This window comes from Mus musculus, chromosome 2 (genome assembly GCF_000001635.26).
Source record: "Mus musculus strain C57BL/6J chromosome 2, GRCm38.p6 C57BL/6J".
NCBI classification, from domain to species: Eukaryota; Metazoa; Chordata; class Mammalia; order Rodentia; family Muridae; genus Mus; species Mus musculus.
Genome location: NC_000068.7, coordinates 151,956,706 through 151,980,718, shown reverse-complemented (window position 1 = coordinate 151,980,718; position 24,013 = coordinate 151,956,706). Strand labels below are relative to the sequence as shown.

General features: G+C 52.5%; 1 protein-coding gene and 1 non-coding gene across 7 annotated transcripts; both read left to right on the top strand.

The window, feature by feature from the left end:
- The first annotated feature begins 499 nt into the window (after positions 1–499).
- On the top strand, positions 500–11,323 carry Fam110a (family with sequence similarity 110, member A). Of its 6 annotated transcripts, XM_006500268.3 has the most exons (3): positions 7,317–7,420; positions 8,229–8,379; positions 9,795–11,321. In XM_006500268.3, exons 2-3 carry the CDS (start codon positions 8,276–8,278, stop codon positions 10,759–10,761), a joined length of 1,071 nt encoding a protein of 356 aa, XP_006500331.2. In that variant the 5' UTR covers positions 7,317–7,420; positions 8,229–8,275; the 3' UTR covers positions 10,762–11,321. The 6 variants fall into 6 exon arrangements, with proteins under 6 accessions (NP_666239.1, NP_001276079.1, NP_082942.2 ...); NM_146127.3 differs by lacking the exons at positions 7,317–7,420; positions 8,229–8,379 and adding an exon at positions 500–726 and having other exon boundaries at positions 9,795–11,323; NM_001289150.1 differs by lacking the exons at positions 7,317–7,420; positions 8,229–8,379 and adding an exon at positions 6,738–6,816 and having other exon boundaries at positions 9,795–11,323.
- A 1,778-nt stretch (positions 11,324–13,101) lies between these two features.
- On the top strand, positions 13,102–13,190 carry Mir1953 (microRNA 1953). Its single transcript, NR_035478.1, has one exon. It is a non-coding gene; the product is annotated as a microRNA 1953 (primary transcript).
- The last annotated feature ends 10,823 nt before the right edge of the window (positions 13,191–24,013 follow it).

The following is a 24,013-nucleotide window of genomic DNA, read 5'->3' as shown; positions in this document are numbered from 1 at the left end:
GGGCCTAGTTTGGGGGGTGGTCACTTAGTACCAACTCATGGGGAGACTTAAGTCAGGCAGCAAGTGTGAGGACTACTTGGGCAAAACGCATGAATTCCGAGTCAGCCTGGGCAACTTGGTGAGACCCTGCCTCCAAAGAAAAAAGTGAAGGGAGAGAAAGCTAGGTATGGCATAGACCTATAATCCTAGTACTAAGGAGGTTGTGGCCAGCCTGGGCTAGGCTAGTTATGTGTGAAGGCCCTGCCTCAAAACCCCAAAAATATTGGTACTAGTGCCTGTGCAAAACCAAGCAAACAAATTTGGGACTAGTAACTCTTGCAGCTGGAGACCGAGGAAGTCCAGCTGGAAGAGAAGAAAGGTCTGCCAAGGCCTGGGCAGCCGGAAGGCCAAGCGGCCAGCTGGGCTCCGGGCAGCAGTCGCCCTGCTGCATCTGCGGCTCCTGATGTTGCCTGGCAACCCGGGTGGCGCGCCGTTCGAACGGAAGCGACGGGCCAATCAGGAAGTCCGGGGCGAACCATTGCAGCAACGGGGACGGCGGGCTCACTTCCCTTTCCTCTGGGGCCCCAGGGACGTTCTCCCGGAGGGAATCGTGGGACAGCCAGGGCGTCCCACTCGGAAGAGCTCGCCGGTCTTCACACGTAGTAGCCTTCTCAGGTCTGCAGGGACCACCAGCTGTCAGCCTCGGCAGCCGGCGAGGAGCGGGATTCCTCTGGACGTGGGCTGCAGGTGAGCATGGGGGTAGGAGGCGGAGGGTCCCGGGGCAGTGCCCACGCATTAACCCGGGCAAGAGTCTCAGTACAGGGGGTCGACAGAGGAGAGTTCGTGTCTAGTGTCCAGCCCAGGGGGCCAGCAAAGGATCCAGGCTGTTTCCCTTTCCCACTCTGCAGTTCCCGCTCCTGGCCGATCAGAGGAACCCCGCGGGTTACTCTTTAAGGGGCTTATTGGGAAGACGTGGCTCAGGGGATCCCAGGGCTAGGCTACCCGTGCCCTACCGGCCCTTGGAGTTCCCCTTCAGGACATATACCATTCCCTCCCCATTCGCAACTTTTCTGCCTTACAGGGTTCTACAGAGTCCCAGTTCCCAGTGCTGCCCTCTCAGAGGGCCTCCCTGGGTTGAGTCCCTAGGACTGCAGGGCAGGGTTGAGTCCCTAGGACTGCGGATCCAAAGGCCTTGGAAGTCATGTGGATGTGTGTGTGTGTGTGTGTGTGTGTGTGTGGTACCTCTAAGCCAGAGTTGCTGGAACTGGACTTGAGAGTTGGGTGCAGGGTCAGACCCTCCCAAGTAGAGCATCTAATTTAGGCTGGACTCTTACCTACCCCCCTGTTGTTGATCTCGTTTCGTAGGTGGGGAATCTGAGGTTCTGTGAAGTTGAGGCTGTTGCTCAAAGGCACAGACTTAACTATGCAGAAGTCTTCAGTCCTTGACACAGGGAATCACCGACTCGATGGAGGATCTCTTATGAAGGGAACTACTCTTCCTCTGAGCCTCATTCTGGCTCTGGGGGAGCTGTGCTTGTCCATCTGTCTTTGTGTCATGCTCCCTACTCCAACTCTTGTATGGCCCAAGCTGGCCTCAATCTTACTATGTATGACCAGGCTGGTCTTGAACTCTCCGTCTTCCTAAATCTGCCTCCTCGGATGACAAGCATGTGCCACTGGCACACCAGTTCTGTGCCATTTTCGGGATAGAACCCAGGGCTTGGTTTGTGCTAAGAGAGCAATCTACTAGATGAGTTACACCACTGCCTCATTTCTTTCCACGTCGTCTAGCTTCCTGTAGCCTGATCTCTCCCCGAGTGTCCTGTTTTTCTCAGTAGCGTCTGTTCCATATTATGCGTGAGGTGTCTTATTAAGCAGTTTATTATCTTCCCCAGTGGAATGTGTCGGGCAAATGAGATGCTTAGCACAGGCACAAAAATGTCAGGGTGGCCGAAACTTGCAGAATCAAGATGATCAAAGCCAACATCTGTTGGCCATTTGCTGTGTATTGTGCTGGGGGTGGAGCAGGATAGGGTGGTGTCACTCAGGTGGACTCTGGCCAGCAGAGCCAGCATAGGCATTGTTATGAGCACACACACACACACTCTCTCCTCCAGCTACCTCACTTTAGGCAAAATGACAGGTGCCTCCGTGCTTCAGTGATTTGCAGCAAGCAAGAACTGGACAGACGCAGAATGGCCCTCAGTAAGGACTGATGGGAAATAATCCGAAACTCCTTAGATACTTTTGTGGCACCAAGAGGAACATAGATGACTAGCAAAGGGTCTGGGTGAGAATTACACACATAGCATGATGCGCTTTGCAATCCTGAACCCTGACTGTGGGCCAACTAATTGAGAAGACACAGACATAGTGATTACATCTACAGAAAGTTATGAGGTCACTGCCCTGCCTGGGGTTTGTCATTGGCTGTGTGAGTTTGGGCAAGTTTCTTCACATTTCTGAGCTGGGGTAAAACACTGCATGTGGAGTTCAGGCCTAGGCAGGACAGGAAGTGGGTGTGGCCACAGGCCTAATTCAAGCCTCACCTTCCTATCCTGGGTCAGGCAGGCCCTTCCCTAAGGCCTTGCTTGTTAGTCTTTCTGTCTCTCCTCTCTCCTTCTCTTCCTCCTTCACTGCAAGTCTGCCTTTGTTCCCATTTTTGTCAGGGTGCAAACTGAGTCCCCAGAGTTTGAGTTAAGTGGAGAGTGTGTGCTGGAGTGGTTCACGCAGGAGTTCACTGTCCTAGGCATCCTGGCCCCTCCCATGGCAGCCCACTCCTAACTCCTTGAGGTTTGTACAGAGCTACTCTGAGCAAGGCTGACTCCAGGGCAAGCCAGGGCATGAGCCTAGTGAAAACTCCAGAAATAGCTTGGAACCTGGCCTGCCCTGGAGAATGCCCAGCAGGGCGTCCAACCTGGACAGCTGGGCTGCCTCTTCCCCACTGCCTGGAGCCTTCTTGATCCTCTCCTGCAGCAGCCAAAGGCCTCCCTGTCTATGGAGCCTGATCCGGCTTTCCTTTGAAAGGACAGAGAAGCAGGTGGGAGGTACAGAATCGCATAAAATGATCAACCCTAGAAATCCCACCTTATACTGGGAAGAGAGGACACACGGCTGCCTGGGCTTAGAATGCTTGCCCCGTGCTGAGAACTTTAGCAGTGTGAGCTGTGATTTCGGTCCACTCTATGAAGTGAGGGGATTGCTGCTTTTAATGCATGGATGCGTATCCTGCAGCAGGCTTGTGAGAGGACACTTAAAGGAGTCAGTTCTCTCCTTCTACTGTGGCACTGAACTTGGATCCTCAGGGGACTGAACTCGGATCACGAGGCTTGTATGGCAAACACTTTCACCCCAAGCCATGTCTCTGGCCCCAGCGTCACCACTTTGAAGTACACAACTCTATACCCAATAACCAGTCATTTCCCACCCTCAGACTCCCCGGCACTGCCACCCTACCCCGCTCCTGGTGTTTTGACTCTGTGGACACAGAAGAGTGCAGTCGCTGTCTCACTGGATTCCGCTTACCGCACTCAGCCTGCTGCCTTCAAGTTCCGTTCATGCTGCAGCCGGCAGCTTTCCCTCTTAAAGGCCGAGTTACCGACCAGACATGTGTGTTTCACGTTTCTTTACCCCTTCACTCGTCGGTGGGCACTTTTGGCTGTGGTGACTAATGCTGCCGGAGATTCAGTGCAAGGGTTTCTGCTGGCACACTGTAGATCCTTTGAGATGAGTGTTTAGAAGTCTTTAGTCCTAGGTGTTTCTCTGATCACCACTCAACCTGTAAGGGACTGCTGTGCTGTGTCTATAACGCTCGGCGCCACTGAATGGGGTTCTAAGGTCGCTCCTCCTCACCAACACTTAACAGCATAGCGTATGTTTTGGATAGGATCTGTGCTAATGGGGCTGACACTGTTGCTGTGATTTTGATTTGTATTCCTTTAATGGTTCAATGAAGTGATGTTGAGTATAGTTCCATACATTCACCCGCTCTATCAATAGCATGTGAATGAGTGTGTGTGTGTGTGTGTGTGTGTGTGTGTGTCCCAGGCAGGCTTCGAACTCATGATCCTCCTGTCTCAGGCTCCTTAGTGCTGGGATTAAGGTATGCACCGCCATGCCTGGCTTCATTTTCTTTTATGTGGAAGGGCTTCGTCCACTGACCCGCACCACACTGCTGCTCCTGTCCATGCAGTGTACTGGTGGCTGCCTTCGCCAGAGCCGGGCTCTGGGGGAAGCTGCCTGTCCAACAGCCATCATGGCTCTCACTTTGATGGAGTTGGGGAAACTGAGGTATGGAGGCATCCCTGCAGTGGTTCTGGTAGGATGGGCCAGAGCCCTGAAGACTTTGACTCTGCAACTTTGGAGGAAGAATAGGCCAGGCTGGAAGTGTGCCGGCTGGAACAGGGTTGATGGAAGGCCGGCATAGGACTGTGTGTGGAAAGGCAGTGTAATGTGGAAGCCTAGAGGAGACTTGGCACTCAGGGATCCTGGTCCCTCCCGCACCCCTGGCTAATTATTAATTACAAGGGGGAACTGACTAGTGAACTGGCTGATTACTAAGCTCTTGTCAAATCTTTCTACCAAGAAGCTGTGCTGGGGACTTGGGCATGAATGAGGGCATTTCTGTGCTCCTCCCTTTACTGTGGTCCTCCCTTCCTCCCCCCTCTTGGTCTCCCTCCCCTCCCCCTCCTTCCTTTGGAAATAGGAGTGTGATTGACATACAGAAGTCTATGTGTTTGATGTGAATCTTGATACTAGCCTGGGCCTCCTTCAGCCTTTCCGTCAGCGATGCTCCCTCCTGTTTGTTCCTGGGAGGAAGACACACAGCAGAGTGTTGGGGCTCAGTCCAGTGGGCAGCTGGGAAATCACAAGCAGACACTGGGAATACCAAGATCAGCCAAGGTGCTTTGAGGGGAAAAAGGGGGAAAGAAGATCTACGGGGCCCTCCCGGGGTAGACAGGGAGGGCCCTCAGAGGGGTGACGTCTAAAATAAGGGTTGAAGACAGTGAGGAGTGAGATTCTAGACAGCAGCAGGTGCAAAGGTCCTGAGGCAGGAAAGACCTTCGTAAAGAATTAGTCAGGGGGGCTTTGTGACCGGCCCAGGAATGACAGTGTGGATGAAGTGGTAGATGTGGGCAGAGGTGGAGGTCTGTATGGGGGGCAGGAGTTTATCACCGGAATGTATAGCAGGATAGCTGTCAAGCACAGTGCGATCTGGTAGGAAGACACTGCCATTATTGCCCCATGAGACAGCTGAGGGAACTACAGCCCAAAACATAGCTGAATGTGTTTCTATAGGTGGCAGCTCCATATGGAGCCCAAGCAAGCTGTCTGTGGGGTCTTGTGGATTTCCCAGGAGGCGCATTCTGTCTCTTGTTTCTCTCATTCCCATATCCAAGCCTGGGTTCAAATCCTGATTCTGTCATTTGCTGGCTTGTGATCTCAGGGAGGTGGCATCACTTCTCTAAGTCTCAGTTTTTTTTTCATCTGTAGAATGGGCACAATAGCAGTAGCTACCGCATAAATGGGTATAAGGATGAGATGAGTTCACATATAATTTGAGATAGGCATGACCTGTGCTATCCTGTAAAACCCTGTTTAAAACAAACACCCATCCTCCACAAATGGCAACAATACAAAGCTTAAAAAAAAAAGGTCTGCTGCCAAGGAAATGTGCAGAAATGAACGGGCTTCACCTTGACACATGCAGTCTTTGTAGTTTGCGCTGTCAGTTAAGCTTGTCCCTTTGTTATCCCAGCTAGGGTCAGATATTGAGTGGACTGGCAGGTCATGGTGGATAACCTGTACCCCATCCTCATTAATACCCAGGACTAAAGGGAGCATCAGTGCTCAGAGGGAGGAAAGTGGATAGGGACCACTTCCTGTCTCCTCCTCCCCAGCTCTGGCCCAGCCTCTACCTGGGTACAGAGGTGCTATTCCCGGGCCCCTGGGATCTGAGGTTTTGGTGGGCATCCCCTTCCTCTGGACCTCACAATACCCTGGAAAGTGACAGAAGGCTTGGACTGGCCGAGGGAACAGGTGGACCCCCTCCCAAGCCTCCCCAATAGGGTTGTAGTTTCCTCTGTGAAATATGGGTTTCAGATTGCCCACTTTCTGGTGGTCCTGCTGTTCAGGGGTTAAATGGGCCATCTCATGTCGCTCTACTGTGGCTTTCCCTCTTTATCACTCCAGCTGGCACAAAGCTGTAGTCAGCAACCTCAAGCCTTGAGAGCTCACAGTGGACTGTCCCCCAAGGTCCCACTCTTCTTATTCATGGGACTGTGGCCCAGCCACCTGCTGGCACACAGGAGAAGAGGGTGACATTCAAGGAGTGGTGGGAGGGAAAGCACCCAGGTTGGACCCCACCCCCAACCCCCCTCGTCAACTTTGGGCAAATGACTCAACCTGGCCTGTCTGGGGTTTCCATTAGTCAGCTTGATGACAATGGAGTTGCCTCACAGGAAGGCTACCCAAACCACACTAATGCTCCCTGCGCCCCGTTTAATCACAGAAAGATTAAATGCCCAGATAGAACACTTTCCTGTGCCTGGCGGTAGACATCAGCGAGAATCCCGCACAACTTCGTCAGGCTGTGCAGGCTCCAGGTCGGATAAGAGCCCGGCTGGGTGAGCCTGGGGGCGCTGTTCCGGCTAGTTTCCCAAACCGGGCCGTCAGTCACCCATTGCGGTCACTGCCTGGCCCTCCTTCCCTCTCCTGGAACACTCCCAGCCGGCAGGTTCACCTGCCAGGCCCCGGAAGTTGCGCAAAAGCCGGCTACCTGAGCCAGGTGGGCGGGAGGCGTGCAGGCTGCTGGAAGGAGGCGGCTTGCACAGCCAGGTTTGTTGCGGTGTTTGGGGGTGAGGGGCGCATCAGGGATTGTCCCTTCAGTCTCTGCATTCGAGCCGCGGGCCAACTCCTGCTCAGAGAGGCACAGCAGATGGCGGGGGTCACACAGCCTTCGCTCAGCCCAAGCCACACCGTCTGAGTCTCCAGGATTGCCTCCAAGTGAGGACGACCCGAAACAAAACTAGGGGCTTTCCCGGAGTCCTCCTGATCTACTTACTCCTTGGGAGCCTGAAGGGAGGGACGAAATCGGGCTACGGCACTGGAATAGACCAGAAAGGCTCAAGGTTGGTGCATTTGCGGTAGCATTTGGAAGCCCGTGGTGAAAAGAGACCTCAAAAGAGACGTTAAATCACACTAGGCGACCGGGATCCTAGCTTCCTCTTGAAGGGGCCCCTGTGACGTGCGTTGGTGCGGATCCGCTGGCTCATTGTGATCAGCTCTTACCAGCTGTCGCCTTTGTCCTAGCTGAGGCTTAGGTCTGCCCTTCTGGATCGGGCTTAGAGACCCTTGGCGGGGGCGGGGTCTACTCACTCCACAGTCAGAGCCTCAGTCTATGACAGTGCGTCTGGTTTCCGGAGCGCTGCCCATTTTCCAGGTGCTGCGAACCCGTTTGATCTTTCCAGCGGTGACCCGAAGGGACAGGGAGGCCTATTTTTAACTGTGTTTAGATAGGGGAACGGCCTGTTAAGAGCTGCCTCTTGTGCAAGGTGCAAGGCTGGTGGGAGAACAGGGACCCTGATGTCTACCTGGTGTCTGTCTACCAGGCTTGGGAACACTCATCTGTCCCCGCCCCCATTTCTATGTAGGGTTAGGTGGTGGGTATAAAAGCAAGGTGGTAGTAGGGGGGAGTTTCTGCCCTAGCCCTGCCCCTCTGACCTCCTTCCTCTTTCCTAGGTGATGTCGGGGAGTAGTGACTGCCTCAGCCACTACTAACGGGTTAGACTGGTTTGGGTGGCAGAGCAGATTGTGGGGGTTAGGGAGGTAGGGCAGAGTCTGGCTACCTAGACAGAGCTCTGTAGCAGTTCTGCTGGCTAGACCTTAACCGCCCAAGGTCAGTTGGGGGTCTGTTTGTATGGGGCTAGCCTTCCTTTTCTGCCCAACAGCCTTGGGAGACGCTCCCCTCCTCCCCAAAACTGTGCTGCGGTTTCTGTGGGGGCTGGGGGGAGCAGATGAAGGAACAGGTATATCCGTAGACGTAGGATGCTTGCCAAGTGAGTACTAGTTGTCTTTTAAAAATGCTGATGGCATTTGCTCACAGTTAAAAACCTAGAGAAAGCTTGTCCTGGGTTTGCCAGTCCTGGTGACACTCCACTCCTCACCCTGGACCCACCTGCCTGTGGTGGGCAGGGCCTCTCTCGTGCGCTGGGGTACTGGTTCTCAGCTGACCCCCACGGGCATTTTAGTTTAGGACACACTTGTGGAATATCTAGCATGTATTGAGAGCCACATCATGAAGCTGAGACTCAGTGAACAAAGCAGCCGAAACCTGTGCCCTCGTGGAGCTGACATTATAGGGGATTGGGGACAGCAAAGAAAGAAAGAGCCTTATCCACAGTAAGTTATATGGTACTAATGGATATAACGAGAAAAGAGAGATTGTGAGAAAAGAGAGATTGTGTGTGTGTGTGTGTGTGTGTGGTACGTGGAGAAGTGGTGTGACAGGAATTAGTGTGCTCAGGCTAGGCTTCATGGGAATCTGCCTTTTTAATCTCCGTTGGGACCTAAGGAAGGAAGTCACTCCCAGAGTCTCAGTTTTCCCAGCCATAAAATGGTAACAGTGGCTTCCAGGCTCTTGGAGGAGGTACAGGAGAGTAGCTCTGAGTGTCTGGCACACAGTGGGGATCCTTGTCTTGAGATGTCTGGTTGTTCCGGCCAGGCTATTACTGTGTTTGGGCACGCAGTCTGGTATAGCAGCTACCTGCCATGCAGCCGTGGAGAACTGGAAGCATGGCTGGTGTGATTCAGGAGCTAGTGACTAGATGCTAGATGCCGAGTGACCTCGCTCAACTGCTGGTGCCCTGGGGGACCTTCTCCCCTCCCCCCATTTGCAGACCAGGAGGTTTGGCATGTGGGCTTTACATTGTGCATATTTGAGGGGTCTGAGTGGTGGGGAAACTGGCACTTTCTGACCTTGTTTCCTTGGAAACAGAGATGGCTGGCCTGACTTGCTGGAATGGTCTAACACCTGACTCTTGGCTACCCACAGGGACCCTTGAGCACCTACAAGGGTCCTGCAGCCCATGGGGCAACTGTCATGGCAGGTGGTCAGCAGCACAGCACTGGGTGGGACATGCTCTGGATAGTTTCTTGCAACAGCAGAGCTCGGGGCTGATGTTTATGCCTGGATCTCTACAGGGCTTGGCCTTAGAGCCATGTCCTGGAAGTGCTAATCTGGACTCTACTAGGGTGGGGGTGGGGACTTTCTGCTCCCTCCTCCCTTGCAGCCTCTTGCTTTTGTGCCCCTTGTGGGTCCATCATGCCCAGGCAGGTGGTTGGCACTGCGCAGCTTCCTGCCTGGGCTAGTTGCGGGGTGTTGGTGGTATCTGGCTGTCTGTACAGTTCAGGTGGGATGTGGATGATGGTTTCTCAACCCCAACTGTCCAGTCGCTAGTACCCCCTCTCTCGGAAGAAGGGAATGGTTTAAGCAAGACCATTGCTTCCTTGAGCTTCAGTTTCCTAATCCCTAAATGGGGCTGTTGAGAGGACCCTGGGTCTTGAGCCTGTTTTGTTCTCTTTAAAGTGGACCTGACTTCTCTACCTCTTTCCTCTCCCTCAGCTGTGCGGGTCCCCGCCCACTACTGGAGGGAAATGGAGTGGGTGTGGCCACAAGCCTTCCAGTAGTACATTTTGCCTGGTGATTGGCTCTTTGCGAGGCAGGGGCGTGCCCTTTACCTTATAATAGCGCAGGCTTCGCCGCCAGTGAGCCTTTGTCTGAACGTGCTCAGCCAGTCTTCTTTCCTTGCTTGCAGCGGAGCCCGGTATCCTGCTGCCAACTTTGTGCCTGTATCTGTCTTCTCGCCACTGCCCTCGGGGTATGTAACGGCCATGCCTGTGGATACGCTGAGCCCCGGAGCCCCCGCCACTCCCGCCCTACCTTTTCGCCTGAGAACCAAGGTTCCCGGCTACCTGCTACCAAGGCCAGCAGACGGGGGAGCCAGGAAACCGAGTGCTGTGGAACGCCTGGAGGCTGATAAGGCTAAGTACGTCAAGAGCCTGCGTGTGGCCAACACCCGCCAAGAGCCGGTGCAGCCCCCGCTGGTCAGACAGCCCCTCTTCAGCCCTGGTCCTCGCGGCCCAGTGCTCACACCCAGTCGCCGAGTCCTGCCCTGTTCTGGCCGCCGGCCCCAACTGGACCTCGACATCCTTAGCAGCCTCATCAACTTGTGTGATAGTCCTGTGTCCCCATCTGAGGCCAGCCGAACACCTGGAAGGCCAGAAGGATCTGCCCACAAGGTCCCACCAGCCACCCCTCCTCGTCCGCCACCCAGTACTGTCGCGGTGCGCCGAGTGGACGTTCGTCCCTTGCCTGCTTCACCTGCTCGGCCCTATCCATCACCTGGCACCACTACCACTTCCAGCCCCGGCCGGCCCCCTGGCCTGCAGCGGTCCAAGTCGGACTTGAGTGAGCGCTTTTCCAGGGCAGCAGCCGATCTTGAGCGCTTTTTTAACTTCTGTGGCCTGGACCCAGAGGAAGCGCGAGGATTGGGGGTGGCCCACTTAGCAAGGGCCAGCTCGGACATCGTGTCTCTAGCCGGGCCAAGTGCTGGACCTTGCAGCTCTGAAGGGGGCTGCTCACGCCGCAGCTCTGCTACAGTGGAAGAGCGGTCCCTGGATCGTGTCCCCTATGGGGTGTCTGTGATCGAGCGAAACGCTCGTGTGATCAAGTGGCTATATGGGTTGCGGCAGGCTCGTGACCCTCCCACCACTGAGGGTTAGGCCTCCTGGACTGGGGTTTCCCGGGAAGACATCGTGAAGAGACAGTTGGCACTTTGTCCTTTCCTGTATCCATTGGCTGCCTTCCTGCAGACCCAGAGACTCTTGGGTGAATTTAATGTAGAGGCCAAGACTTAGACCAGCATCCTCTGGCAAGCAAGGACTGACCCACAGAAGTTTGCTGTTGCCCTTGGCCTACCCCACCCCCTAACAAAGTTTGCGACACAAGTGTGCTTCTGCCTGTTTCCTCCGGTGACACTGGATTTGGGTCGCGTACCCTCCACTGAGTTGGGGATCAAGTGCTTTGCCAAGTCTGTCTGCCCCAGGCCCTATTTCCTTCTTCCCTGTCTGTCCTCTTTTGCTGACTTCCTCTTCCTTACCCAGAGGGCCCTTGCTTCCTGGGAACTCACCCCGGGGAGGAGGTTGAGAGGATGGGGCCTGTCTGCTGGTCTTCCTGGTCTTTGGCAGTTGGCCTAGGTGGGTAGACTTGTAGGAGGGACTGGTTAGGAGCCTGGTGCTCTGAAGTCTCTGTGGCTAATAAACACAAATGTTCGTTTTCTCAAGGTTTTGGACTCTTCTCTGCTCACGGGGAAAGGAGTGTGAAAAGTCTTGGGGTAGGGCCTTCAGAATGGAATGAACCAGGATCTGGTGTGCAGGACATCAGTGGTTCTCCTATGCCAGCGTGGGCAGGCCACACGTGAGACGCATCCAGCAGGGGCAACCTCACTTTCTCCAGAAGCCTGCAGGGTCCTCTCTAGGTCAGGAGACAGCTAGCCAGTGAGTGGAACCAGAACCCAGTGGCTTCTTTCTGGAAGGAAGGGGCTTTCAGCGAGAAGGCTGGCAGGAACATCCCTGAGCTGCTGAGCCGTGCTGAGCTGCCAAGGGATGCTCAACCTGAGAAAACCCTCACTCTTGGTCACCAGGCAACAGAGGAGCGGCTGGAGGATGGAGTTCTTAGAGCAAGAGGGACTTGGGAGAGAACAGCCCAGAGTGGTGGCCTTGCCTGTGATCCCAGCCGACCCTGGACAGGCCAGTCTTGCTTCTGTGCCTCAGTGGAGAGCTAGGTGGTATAGTCTTTTGGGGTTGGGACCTTGTATTCTGGAAGTTTTGAAGTAATCTGTATCCCAGTGCCCGGGCCCCGCAGAGCAGCCAACCGTGGATGCTGTGGCTGATGCTGTGGCCGCACATCTGTCCACTCCCCGTTTAGTTTTCCCCAGTGTAGTGGAGCAGCAGGGACCCCTGGGTTCACAAAGGGTGATCTGGGGGATGGCTTGATTGTCCCCCACGGGGGTGGGGGTGGGGCGTGTCTTGGTGATGTTTCCTCCCTGCAGGCTGCCTTGGCTCCAGTCCTCAGAAACAGGAAACATAGGAAGGGGTGGTGGTGACAGGTTGATGATGGTTTTATTTTAAGCATTAAAGAAGAGATTTCCCCTGGGTTGTTGACAAACATGTGGGTCAGCATAGCTGTGTGTTTACCATCAACCCCCAACGTCCAGGGTGGTTTAGAGAAAGAAGGGGAAACTGAGGACACTGCTTCCCACCCCATCTGGAGATGGGTACAGGAGGGCAGTGACCTGGCATACCCTGAAAAGGAGCGGGGTTGGGGAGAGATCCAGGCCAGCCACCCTGCCCCTCTAGATACCCTGCTGGCCTTGGGTCACAGTCTCTTTCTGACTTGTGACCCTCAGTACCCCAGCCACCCAGAAGGGTAGGTGAGCTGGCTGCACTTGGCATGTGAAGAAATGAGGGTTCTGGCAGGGTATTGGTGGCACACACCTACATCCCAGCAGCGGGGAGGCAGAGGCAGATGGACCTCTGTGAACTGGAGGCCAGCCTGGTCTACAGAGCTAGTTCCAGGGCTATTCAAAGAAACCCTGTCTTGAAAAACAAAACAGAAAGATATTAAGGTTTTGGTTTCAGGAACAATAGTGAACCCCAGTTCCTGGAGGAGGGGTTATTTCTGGCCACACCTCTCATCAGATATGTGAGGTGATGTTTGGAGAGGTAGGTGTGGGGTCTGAGAGCAGGAAGTGGAACATGGAGTGGTGGTAAGTTATGGGCAGGATGGTCTTCCAGACACTCTGAAGTAGTCTGCCCCACCCTGGAGCTTCTTCCTCTTCGTGAACTTAAGCTCTCTTCCTTATCAGCTAAGTACCCACTGGGTACCCCTATTAGACATGGTCCTCATCCCAGTGTTCAGGGAGAACAGTTAACCTGATGGAGGAGTCTAAAGCAGAAGGGACATCAGCCCTAAATGTAGAGCTGTGCTTTTCCGTAGCCGAGGACTCTGGAGGCCATTACTGGAAGTGGTGGTGGGCTGGGCCAGGTTTGATTTCTCCCCCAGGTGCTGCCTGGTCTTGGGAAAGTTCTCAGGCTTCTGAGAATTTGCAGGAGCAGAAGGCTGTGAGGTTCCCCTCTTCCTGGCAGCCCTAAGATCTGGGGAGCCAGCTCTTCCATTGTTCTGCCTCCCCCGTGGTGTGAGAATCAGGAGTCTAAGCTCAGGCGCTTCTGCTGCTGTTGTTCAGCTCTACGGAGACCCGACCTGGCAGCTGCTGCCCTGGCTGCCGGGGGCTCCCAGCCAGCCTGGCCCCAGCTGCCGGCTTGCCTAATTAAGGCAGAGACCTGTTTTCTGTTCCTCCCTACTAGCTGACCATACACAAAGGAGCTTGGGAGACTGTGGTTTGGTGATCCATTTCAGTGCTAGAGGTGTAAAAAGCGCCCCCCCCAGCCTCAGTTTACCTTCTGGCAGACAGTAGAGTGCTAGCTGAAGGGGCTGTCTCTGGTGAAATTTTTTTTATTTTTTTATTTTTTTTTTTGCTAACAAGGCATCCCAGGACATCCGGGGCAGACTTCCCCATCTGTCCTGTGCCCTGGGTGCTGGGGAGCACAGAGTAGTGAGGAGTTAGGCTGTTGTCCCCTGAACTCTGAGTCCCCAGAGCGCAGTGGGGACATAGGCTAGAGCATAGTGACAGCTACCCCTGCATGCACAGAGGTGTGTGGTATATCCAGGTGTGGGCAGAGCAACCCTACTAGTTTGGTTTTTGTTTTTTTGGTTTTGTTGTTTTTAGATTATCGTATTTTTTAAATATGAATGTTCTGCTTGCATGTGTGCCTGGTGACTGTGGAGGTCAGAAGAGGGCACTGGGTCCCCTGGAACTGGAATTAGGGATGGATTATGCGGATGCTGGAAATCAAACCCTGGCCCTCTGAAAGAGCAGCAAGCAAACTGCTGGGTCCTCATTCCAGGCCCCCAGCTAGGTTTTTAGCAATAGTGTGTGTTTCAAATAACACCCAAAGTGGCCTGTCTTCCCTGGCTCGTTATTAGAAAAAAACTTGAAAGGTGAAGAAATTATCCAGTGAATACTTAGCCACCCCTGAATGCACTTTAATGTCTCACTGCATTTGTTCTGTTGGGAGTCCATCTGCCCACCCGTCTATCTCTCTCCATTGTAGCAACACTTCTTATAAAGCTTTTCAAAGTAAAATGTGCACACCAACACACCTCCTTCCAGGGTATGATATAACATTATTGTATGTGATGCGTGTGTGTACACATGTCTATACAGGTGCCCTTTTCTGCACATGTACATGTGCCAGCCAGAGGGCCACATCTGTTGCCTGCCTTTGTTACCCTTCATCGTAGTTTTTGAGGAACGGTTTCTGGCTGAAGCTGGAATTCTCTATGTTCAGGTGTGCTAGCTAGCCAGCAAGCCCCTGGGAGCCACCTGTGTGTGTTCCTGCAGTACTGGGGCTGCAGATGTTCACTGGCACGCTCAGTGTCTGTCCCTGACCATCTGCGTGTCACTGCAGTGGACATACAGAGCTGACCTTAGGTCCTCATGCTTGTGCAGCAAACACTTCACTCACTGAGCCATGACTCCAGCCCCATGTATTTATTATTATTATTATTATTATTATTATTTATTATTAAACTATGAAACACACACAGCTCTTTAAAGGCCATCACTTGCTCATCACTTGCTGAGTGATCACTGTGCCCCAGCCCTATTTCCATCATGTGGGAAGTCCCCTTGTTATCCCCTCCCAACGTGCTCCCACCTGCAGCTCCTCCTTACATCTGTATGGGTTAAACAGCCCAATGAAAACATTCAGTCCCTTCCAGATGCTTTCCTCCAAAGCAACCACATTCAGCTCTTTGTTTTTGTTTTTGTTTTTTCCAGGTACCTGCCTCGGTATTTCTAAGGAGCCCCCCCACCCTGGGTTAATTTTGGACAAATAGTGATTGGTTTTGCCATCTATTGTCTTCATAGAGAGTGCAACAGCCTGCTGGCCTGCCCCAGTTCCTCCCTTCCCCTCACTGGTCATGTGGTCAGTTTTCATTTGTAAGCAGTCATGAGCTTTCAGGTGATTGAGTTGTTGGGAGGACTTGCACACAGGTGCTTAGCATGATGCACACATGTGCTTAGAATGATACACGTATGTGCTTAGCGTGATGCATGAGCCCGGGTTCAAACTTCCTTTTGATTGATATCAAGGAAGTTAGCCTTTATTCACCTACTCTTCTAACTTGATGTGAACCACAATTTTTCATTGCACAATATTTCTGTCACAACTCTACAAATACTGTCTCACATCCCTTTGCATCTCATGTCTCCTCTGCATGTCCTCTCTTGTACCGATCATTGTTTTTCCACGGGTCGCTGTTTGCTTTGCTTTTTTTGTTTGCTTGGTGCCTCCTAACCCGGCCATAGTTCCCTCAGTTTCCCCAGAGTGGTACGACAGACAGTGGTTCATTTATTGGTTTTAGTTTCCCTTGAGGGGGAAAGTTTCTCTTCCCAGGTGCTTTTGAATAAACCCCCGTCCTTTACATTGAAGCCACTTAAAAAAAAAAAGTCCTAGATCTGTAGAAAAATTGTAAGAGAAGCGAGCCCTGAGGACCCATAGTGCGCTGGAAGCAAGGGTCCTGTGGTGGAAGCCTAGAGAAAAGGTGGGTTTGGACCTGGAGCTGGACCTTGGCACACGGAGCTGTCGGGGAGCCTTGAGCCCATTCTGTCAGGCAGCCTGGACTACATCCTCACGGTCAAAGTCTTGACCAAAGGCTTGACCAGGGTCACGACCTTGACCCTGTTTCTCCTCCACACTCCATGCTACCTCCCTAGTATTCCAGGAGTGCAGCACACATTTCTCTCCAGCGCCTTTGTACCTGCTGCCTTCTTACCAAGGCTGGAGACCCACACGATTCATTTTCTCCTTTATCCTATGTCTGGGTTACCTCCTCAGGGAGCTCTGTCCTGTTACCTGAAGCCCACACATAACCAGCAGCAGTGGTGGTCTCTGTGCCACCTGCTGTAGTTTACCCGGGATGTGGGATGTGTTACGTGGAGGTTGTGCGCTGTCAGTCTCACTAGAACTCCGCCTCCCCAATCCAGCAGGAGGCAGGGAGTTAGTTCTCTTTGCTCTGTTGTCCCCAGCTTGGCCGGAGGATAAATGACAGAGTGAGTGGGTTCAGGTTCTAGCCCGGTGACAGTCTTTCTTCTTCCTGTTCTATCTTTCCCCATTTGTATCATAAAGCCAGAGAGCAACCCCGGACTGGCAAACTTAGCCCCCGGCTGTGAGGAGCGAAGTCTGTGGGAGGGCAGAGTTGGCCTTCTGCCTGGCCCCTGAGGTTTGAAAATAGCGCAGCATGACCCCTAATGAGGCCCCTATCCTCTTACCGTGTCCTGCTGGAGCCGGGTTTCTGTCTGGAGCCTCCTGCCTGGCGCTGGGCTGAAGTCTGCGGAGCTGTAACACCTGACAGCTGGTCCCACGTTTTGAAGCTCTGACTGGCAGGCTGGTCTCCTTCCCACCTAACCTTCCCTCCATGTCCATGGGGGTGGGATAATCCCTTAATCCTACAGTTTGAAAAGCTTGCTCTCAGCCTGGGATCTGATTCCACTCCTAGGCAGTGGCTGCTTAGCTGGTGAAGACACAAGTTTAGATAGGATGGCGGCCATATGACTGAGTGGGCATTCTGGGGCAGAGCACTGCTTCCACTGGAGTGCAAGTAGGCCTGTTCACTCTATCAGTGCGCACACGTTCGTGTCATGCTTTCAAAGAATGCTCTCTTTGCTGTGGGTCGGTTGGGGTCAGTGAGACTGGTGGCCAAGAGCATATGATGGAGTCACATAGGGGGTTCTGGGTTCAAATCCTACTTTGTTACCTCTACATGGGGTGTACTGCTCACCCTGCTGTCAAGTCCAGCAAAGAAGTGCTGCCATCCCTGCTGACACTGTCAGGATGAGTATCATATGTGCTGCTCATGGGGGGTGGGTGGAGGGGGCGTGGGAGGGGATGGTTTCCAACTTTGATTTGTTGTTAATATTTAAATACTTGAATTGTTGGAAGGAAAGCCATATGCCCACTCAGTAATGAATTCCTCCGTAACCACAGACACCCACAGAGCAGGGTAGGGTGCGGGCTTGGCATGGAGTAGATCGGGATCTGATATGGTCTTAGAAGGGGAAGTCACGTGCTTCAGGTTGCAGGGAGGGAGGGCAGAGGCTCACAAACACCTACTTCAGTTGATCACTACCTGGGTATCTGTGAATCCCTCCACAGATGTGGGTATGTGATGGTGCTAAATGAAGAGGCCTGCCCCAGCCACCTTCCTCCACAGGCTCAGCAGGATCAGAGCACAGGGTGTCCTGAGGAGTGGGGCTTTAGAACATGTTCAGTACCTGGTGGCCCTCACAGTTTCAGTGTGGACAAGCAGCTGAGCTGAGCACAGACTCTGCCAGCAAGTGTGGGATTTTCTTCCTCTCCCCACTGCTTGTATTAGCAATAGAAAATGGCCGTTTCTGTAAAAATTGCAAAATTCAGACCAAGCTACACCACAAAACCTTATGTAGCAGTCAAAAGTGCTGTATGTACTAGGTGTGCAAGGATACAGGAATGGCCAGTTGCAGTGCTGGCTGTTTGTGGGAACAGGAGCATGGCTACAAAGGCATGGGGGGTGGGGCTCCAGTACATGCCACCCCCATCCCTGACGATGGAATCCACTGGGTGGCTGGGGTCAGTGGTGGGAGGGAGGCTTTTCCTTTTGTGCCTTTGAGAGTTGGGATCATATATGAATGTGTTATCTATGCAGAAAAAGTAAACAGATTTCAAAGGTAGTCGCCCGCCACCGAGAAGCCCAACACAGACAGGCCCAGCTGGACGCCTCAACTGCCTTTCGGGTTTGGCGCAGCTTGGCTACGCGGCTCCACCTCTAGGGTAATATTTTGGTTTACACACCCACAGGAAAACCCAGCCAATAGACATCAGGTTTTGTGCTGGGTGTCTGCCAAGCCTGGTTGTGGGTATGACGAAGCACCAGGAATGGCGTGGTCTGCATACCTGCAGGATGATGCAGCCTGTAGAAGAGGGATGGAGAGATGCCAGTTTTCCCTGGCTCCTGATTTGCTACTGTGGCTCTGTGTGTACCAGCCATCCCCACAGCTCTCCTGGTGGCAGAGACTGGGTTCCTGCCTCCCTCCCTCCCTCCCTCCCTCCCTCCCTCCCTCCCTCCTTCCCTTCCTTTTTCCTGTATTTAGTAAGCATCCTCTCTGCCTCAAATCCTCTTCTAGGCCCTGAGGGCATACTTGCCTGTGGGGCTAAGGTCGTGAAACTTTTGGGGACCTCTTTAAATGTGTACCCCCAGACTTCCTGTCCACAAGCCTTAGGTTTTCTAGTGCTAAAGAATCTGAGGGTTTGGGGCAGGACCTTAACAGTTGGCCATCTAAAGATTGAAATTCTGTTTTTTGCCTCTAGCTTGCTTTGTGGTTTGGAGAAATCACTGATGCTCTCTGAGCCCAAGGTTTCTCAGCTGGAACATGGTCGATAACATCCACCGTGACAGGAGAGATGCAGGTCAGATGGTACAAGGCCTGAAAATGTCAGCTAGCTGCGTCATTGTTAGCATGCCACCAGAAAGGAACAGCAAGCATTGCCTTCCAGGTTCGGAGAAGTTTGGTTTCCATGGAGATGAATGATATGGGCTGGGCTGGACCAGACCTGCTTGTCTTTCTGGGAAAACTAAACAAGCTAGTTCCCTCCAGCCCTCTGGCTGTTGGTGCAGCTAGCCCCGGCTCTTAGTACTTGGAGTTGAGAGCACATAGGAAGTATGAGGGAAGAAATACACTGTTCCCAACTCCTAGAATCTTCTCTGGCTTCCATTTTGAACACTGGCTACCACCTGTGCACATGCTGGGCACATGAGGGGCTGTCACCACAAAGGCCCTGCTCACCCCAACTGCTTCCCTCTGTTCACAGATGCCTTCTGGAGCCACTTGCCAGTTCTCTCTTAGGCACTTGGGTCATGAGTGAGGTCAGGAAGGTAGAGGTGGGCAGAGCCATGACATTCTGGTACCCTGCAGGGGAAAGCCACGGGCTCTGGTTGGTCTCTGCAGGGGCCTGCTGGGGGAAGCAGCATGCTGGACTGCCTGAATTCACCCAGCTCTGTCCTGGGAACACCAGCCTGTAACTACAGCTGTGTCTCCGGCTTAGTCACTCTCTGGTGTCACTCAACTCCCCCTGGCCAAGGTAACCACTTAGGCAACATTGTTGGGGCTGTGTGAGATACCTTGGTGGCCTCTGGCCTGTGGGAGTGATCACACGAGTGTCTGGGAAAAGCACTGTCCTTGGAATCTGATTCTCCAGAATCAGATGGCTGGCTTTGGGGGCGGGGGTGGGGTGGGGTGGGGTGGGGAGTCACTGTTTGTGTGGACTAGCACAGTAGGAGTGAGGTGGGGAACCTCAGTGAACAGATGCAGTGGAAGATACAGGAGAGGGGGTGCAAAGCCACACCACAGGTTTAGGGTAGACCCAGGAGAGCCACCCCTGCCTTTGAAGACACCCTCCTGCCTTGGGAAGCTTACTCCTCTTTCTTTTAGGGGTCTGTTCTCCCCTGTACCTCAAAACCCTGGGTTTCTATACAATTCCTAGCCCTGGCACCAGTAGCAGTGTTTCATGAGCTGATTGGGCAAACGGGGCAAAGCCATGTTCAATGTTATACCATTATCTCATAGTGGAATTAGAGTCTGAGCCAGAATTGAGAAGTGATTATTTTTTTTGCTTAGAAGTTAAACTGGAGTTGGGATGAGCTATGAGAGAAGGTTTGTGAACCTGATAAAGGAATTTTTAATTATTTTCTTTTCTGTAGTATTGAACCCTAAGACAGTAACTAACACACACCATGCCACATACCATCAGTACAAGCGTGGCTGGATCCCATCTGACCTTACATTTGGACTTTGGGTCTTGCTCGCTCTGTGTGTGTGTGTGTGTGTGTGTGTGTGTGTGTACAATGAACTGTGCTTTGTGCCTCTCCTCCATTTTCTCTGAAGCTTTACAGCCCTCTTAGAGAAATACTGCTAACACTGCCCAGATGCGGGCAGGCAAGGAAGGCCCTGGGAGGTTAAGGTACTAGCATCAAAGTCATCAGACAAGATCTAAAACCAGGGCTATAATCATGCCTAGAGGGTTTCCCAACAGGCCACTGGCTCCAGGGAGGAGAGCTCGGAGGTGGCTCTGGTATGCACGGATGAATTCCTGCTGAGCTGAGGCTGTGTGGTACAGAGGCAGAAGGTGGGAAGAAATTTCTCTGTGAGTGACGTAGAGCCACGTGGTGGGAGGAAGGGGTTATCTATCGGCACAGTTGGGTGGAAGTGTGTAATGACCCGGGGTGGAATGGCATCTTGTTTGATGGTCCTATATCCACACTACCGGTAGCAGCTCAGCCTCAGCAAAACAACACTAGCGTGTCTTTGGTTAACCCTATTATATTGAAGACAGGCAGCATAGCCTAATGGTCAGAGCATGCACTCAGGAATCAGGGCCTGGGTGGGGTGTATGCATGTGAGTGTGTGTGTGTGTGTGTGTGTGAGTGTGTGTGTGAGTGTGTGTGTGTGTGTATTGATGCTGAGTGTCTTCTTCTGTCGCTTTCCATCCTATTTTGTAATTAATTATTGCACTGTTTATTGTATGTGTGTGCATGATGTGCGTGTGTGTGCACACACATGTCTAAATATGTGTGCACGCGGGTATGTGCCATGTGTAGAGAGGGTTTCTCTGGGTAGCTCTGGCTGTCCTGGAACTTGCTCTAGAGAACTGGCTGGCTTTGAACTTGGACGTTGCCTCTGCCTCCTGAGTGCTGTGATTAAAGGCGTGTGCCATTGCACCTGGCCCCCACCTTATTTTTTGAGGCAGGTCTCTCTCTGAACTTATTTAGAGCTCCTAAGAACTACTCCTCACCCCTCCCACTCTCCAATTCCCACCCCAGTCCCGACTACCAAGGTTACAGGTGTATGCAGTGCCCTGCTGTTTATGTGGGTTCTGGGAAATCCAACTGAGGTCCTCATGTGTGTGCAGCAAGTGCTTCACACTTCACATCACCTGCGGAGCCCTTCCCCCAGCTCCCAAAAGTCAGGGCTGTGGCTTCAGATCTGACAGCCTCCTCATCCGCAGCTCAGGCTCTGGGAAAGTCCCTGACCCTCCTGACCTTCAGTGTGTTTGTCCTAGTTTGATTTCAGTTGCTATGGTGAAACACTACGTACGGCCCAGAGCAAACTGGGGAGGAAACATTTTCTTTGCCTTACACATTCCAGTCACAGATGCTCAATCATAGTCTCTCCTGAGAGGAGGCAGGGCAGGAACCTGGAGGCAGGAACTTAAAGAGAAGTCACAGAGGAATGCCACGGATCAGCTTGCTCCTCCTGGCTTGCTCAGTTGCTTTCTTATAGAACTCCGGACCACCTGGCCATGGCACTGGGCATCAACAGTGTCCACTAACAGAGGGCTGGGCTCTTTCACATCCATCATTAACCAAGCAAATGCTCCACAGGTTTGCCTTTGGGCTAGTCGGACAGGGCATTTGCTCAGTTGAGGCTCCCCCTCCCCAGATAATCCTCGATTGTTTCAAGCTGACAAAACCCTCAAGCAGTACAATGTTCATCTCTAACTTAGAGTTGGATTAGCCCAGAGGGCTATTGCTTGCCTCTGTACTTCTTGCTCTCTGCTGCTTCTTTGTTTTCCCAAATCTGTTCTTCCCCTCCTCAGTAGACTGTAGTGTTTACAGTGGTGGCTGCACACCCTTAATCCCAGCACAGGGACTAAGGGAGGCAGAGGCAGGCAGGTCTATGAGTTCAGGGCCAGCCTGGTCTACACAGCAAGTTCCAGGACAGCCTGGGCTGTTATACAGAGAAACCCTGTCTCAACCTCTCCCCCTCCAAACATAGACTCTTGAAGCTACTGACTACCAGAAATGCAAGCCATTAAGTGAGACTTCTGTAACATATCTCCAGGAGAGGCACTTGTGCAGCTGGGAGGAAAGTTCCTTTGCCTCTCTCTCTCTCTCTCTCTCTCTCTCTCTCTCTCTCTCTCTCTCTCTCTCTCTCTCTCTCTCTCCCCTGGCATAGAGCTCGGGGATTAAGATGAGCTCAGTTGACATCTTGAATCAAAAGGTTAAAAGTGAACTGTTAAAGTCCAGCTGGAGCAACCTGAGGTAAGGAGGAACTGAACATTGATGACACATCAACTTAGGTCTGCACTGGTCAGACTCTTTCTATACCTAAAGCAAACCAGAACAAAACAAAACCAGCCGGGGACTGGAGGGATGGCTCAGTGGTTAAGAGCACATGCTGCTGCTGCAGAGGACCTGGGTTCAGTTCCCAGAACTCGTCTAGAACTCCAGTTCAGACCTCTGAGGCAACAGGCATACATAAACCCAGGCAAGTGCTCATACACATAAAGAAACAAATCTGAAAACAGCAGCAGCAGCAGCACCCAGTCATGGTCTGGAAAGATGCTCAGCGCTTAAGAGCACTGGATTCTCTTCCAGAGGGTGGGGTTGATTCCCCCTGCTCACGACTGTTTGTAACTCCAGTTCCAGGGGGATCTGATGCCTTCTTCTGACCTCTGTGGGTACCGAGCACACATGTGGTAGACACACACACACATGCAGGCAAAACACCCTTATGCATAAAATTAAGAAACTATTGTTTTAGAACAATTTTATATTGAAGGGTTATTGCAAAAGCCAGGTACACTGGCATACACCTTTAGTCCCAGCACTTGGGAGACAGAGGCAGGTGGATTTCTGTGAGTTTGAGGTCAGCCTGGTCTGTATAGTGAGTTCCAGGACAGTCAGGACTAAGTAGAAAGATCCTGCCTTAAAAAAGAAAACAGACAGACAGACAGACAGACAGACAGACAACAGCAACAACATAGCTATTGAAAGACAGGCCAGAGTCCCTGTATGTCATGTCATTTCCCCACCACCAACATATTAGGATGTAAGGGCCCCAGCATGGGTGAAGCTATTCCAAGGAGAGACACTTGTGCCCTCCTTGGTGGTCCTTAAGAAACTGGGGTCTCCACAAGTCTTATGCTGGGAAAAGGACAAAGTTGAAGGCTGGTATTAGGCAGAGGAAGAACTGTCTCCAGGAGAGGGATTTCACTGCTCAAGCTATGCATACCTCTGACCTTCCATTTCAACATAAGCCTCATGTCAGGACCCTGGAAGGGCTTGTCAGGAGAGGACAAGTGGTCCCTGAGTGGTCACTGGATGTCTTTGTTCCTCTTCCCAACGTGAATTGGATTTATCTCCGTTCTCTGCTTTACACCGTGACATGCCTCTGTAACTGGCCTATGGAGAATGGGGGTTAGGGCTGCCAGGTCCCAGGCTTGTATGCTGCATGCATCAGTAACACTGTACTGCGTGCATCACAATTAACCAATATTGTCACAGCATCATTGGCTGATAGGTTCGACCTCAGTCGACCCCCAAGGCCCCGGGCTGAAGGTCCATCCAGGACAGCTTTCTAAAATCTAGCTGTCATGTCTCTCCTTTGGCTCCTCTGGGCTCTGACAGGTATTTTGTGAATTTTCAGATATCTTCTTTTTGTTTGGACTCCGTGTTTGAAGAAAGGCAGCAGAGCCTGCCTCACCCTCCCCTCTTGCTGTCTTCACATGTGCTTTTGAAAAGACATCAGTCCTCTGGCAGGTTGCCCATCACTATGCCACTCTGTTTCTGTCCTCTTCTGTCACTATGCCACTCTGTTTCTGTCCTCTTCTGTCCTAGGCGTAGCCCATATTTTGGGGGTGGACAGTTTCCATCTGGTCTAGGTGGCCTCACATGCATATGTAGAATGTTTCTTCATGGAAGTTTATCTCTTAATATCTCATAATTGGCTTATGTAGATATGACTCATGCATATTTATCTGGGAAGCTGGAGTCCACTGCTGCTCTCCAGCCTTGTAAAAACAATGCTGTCTACTG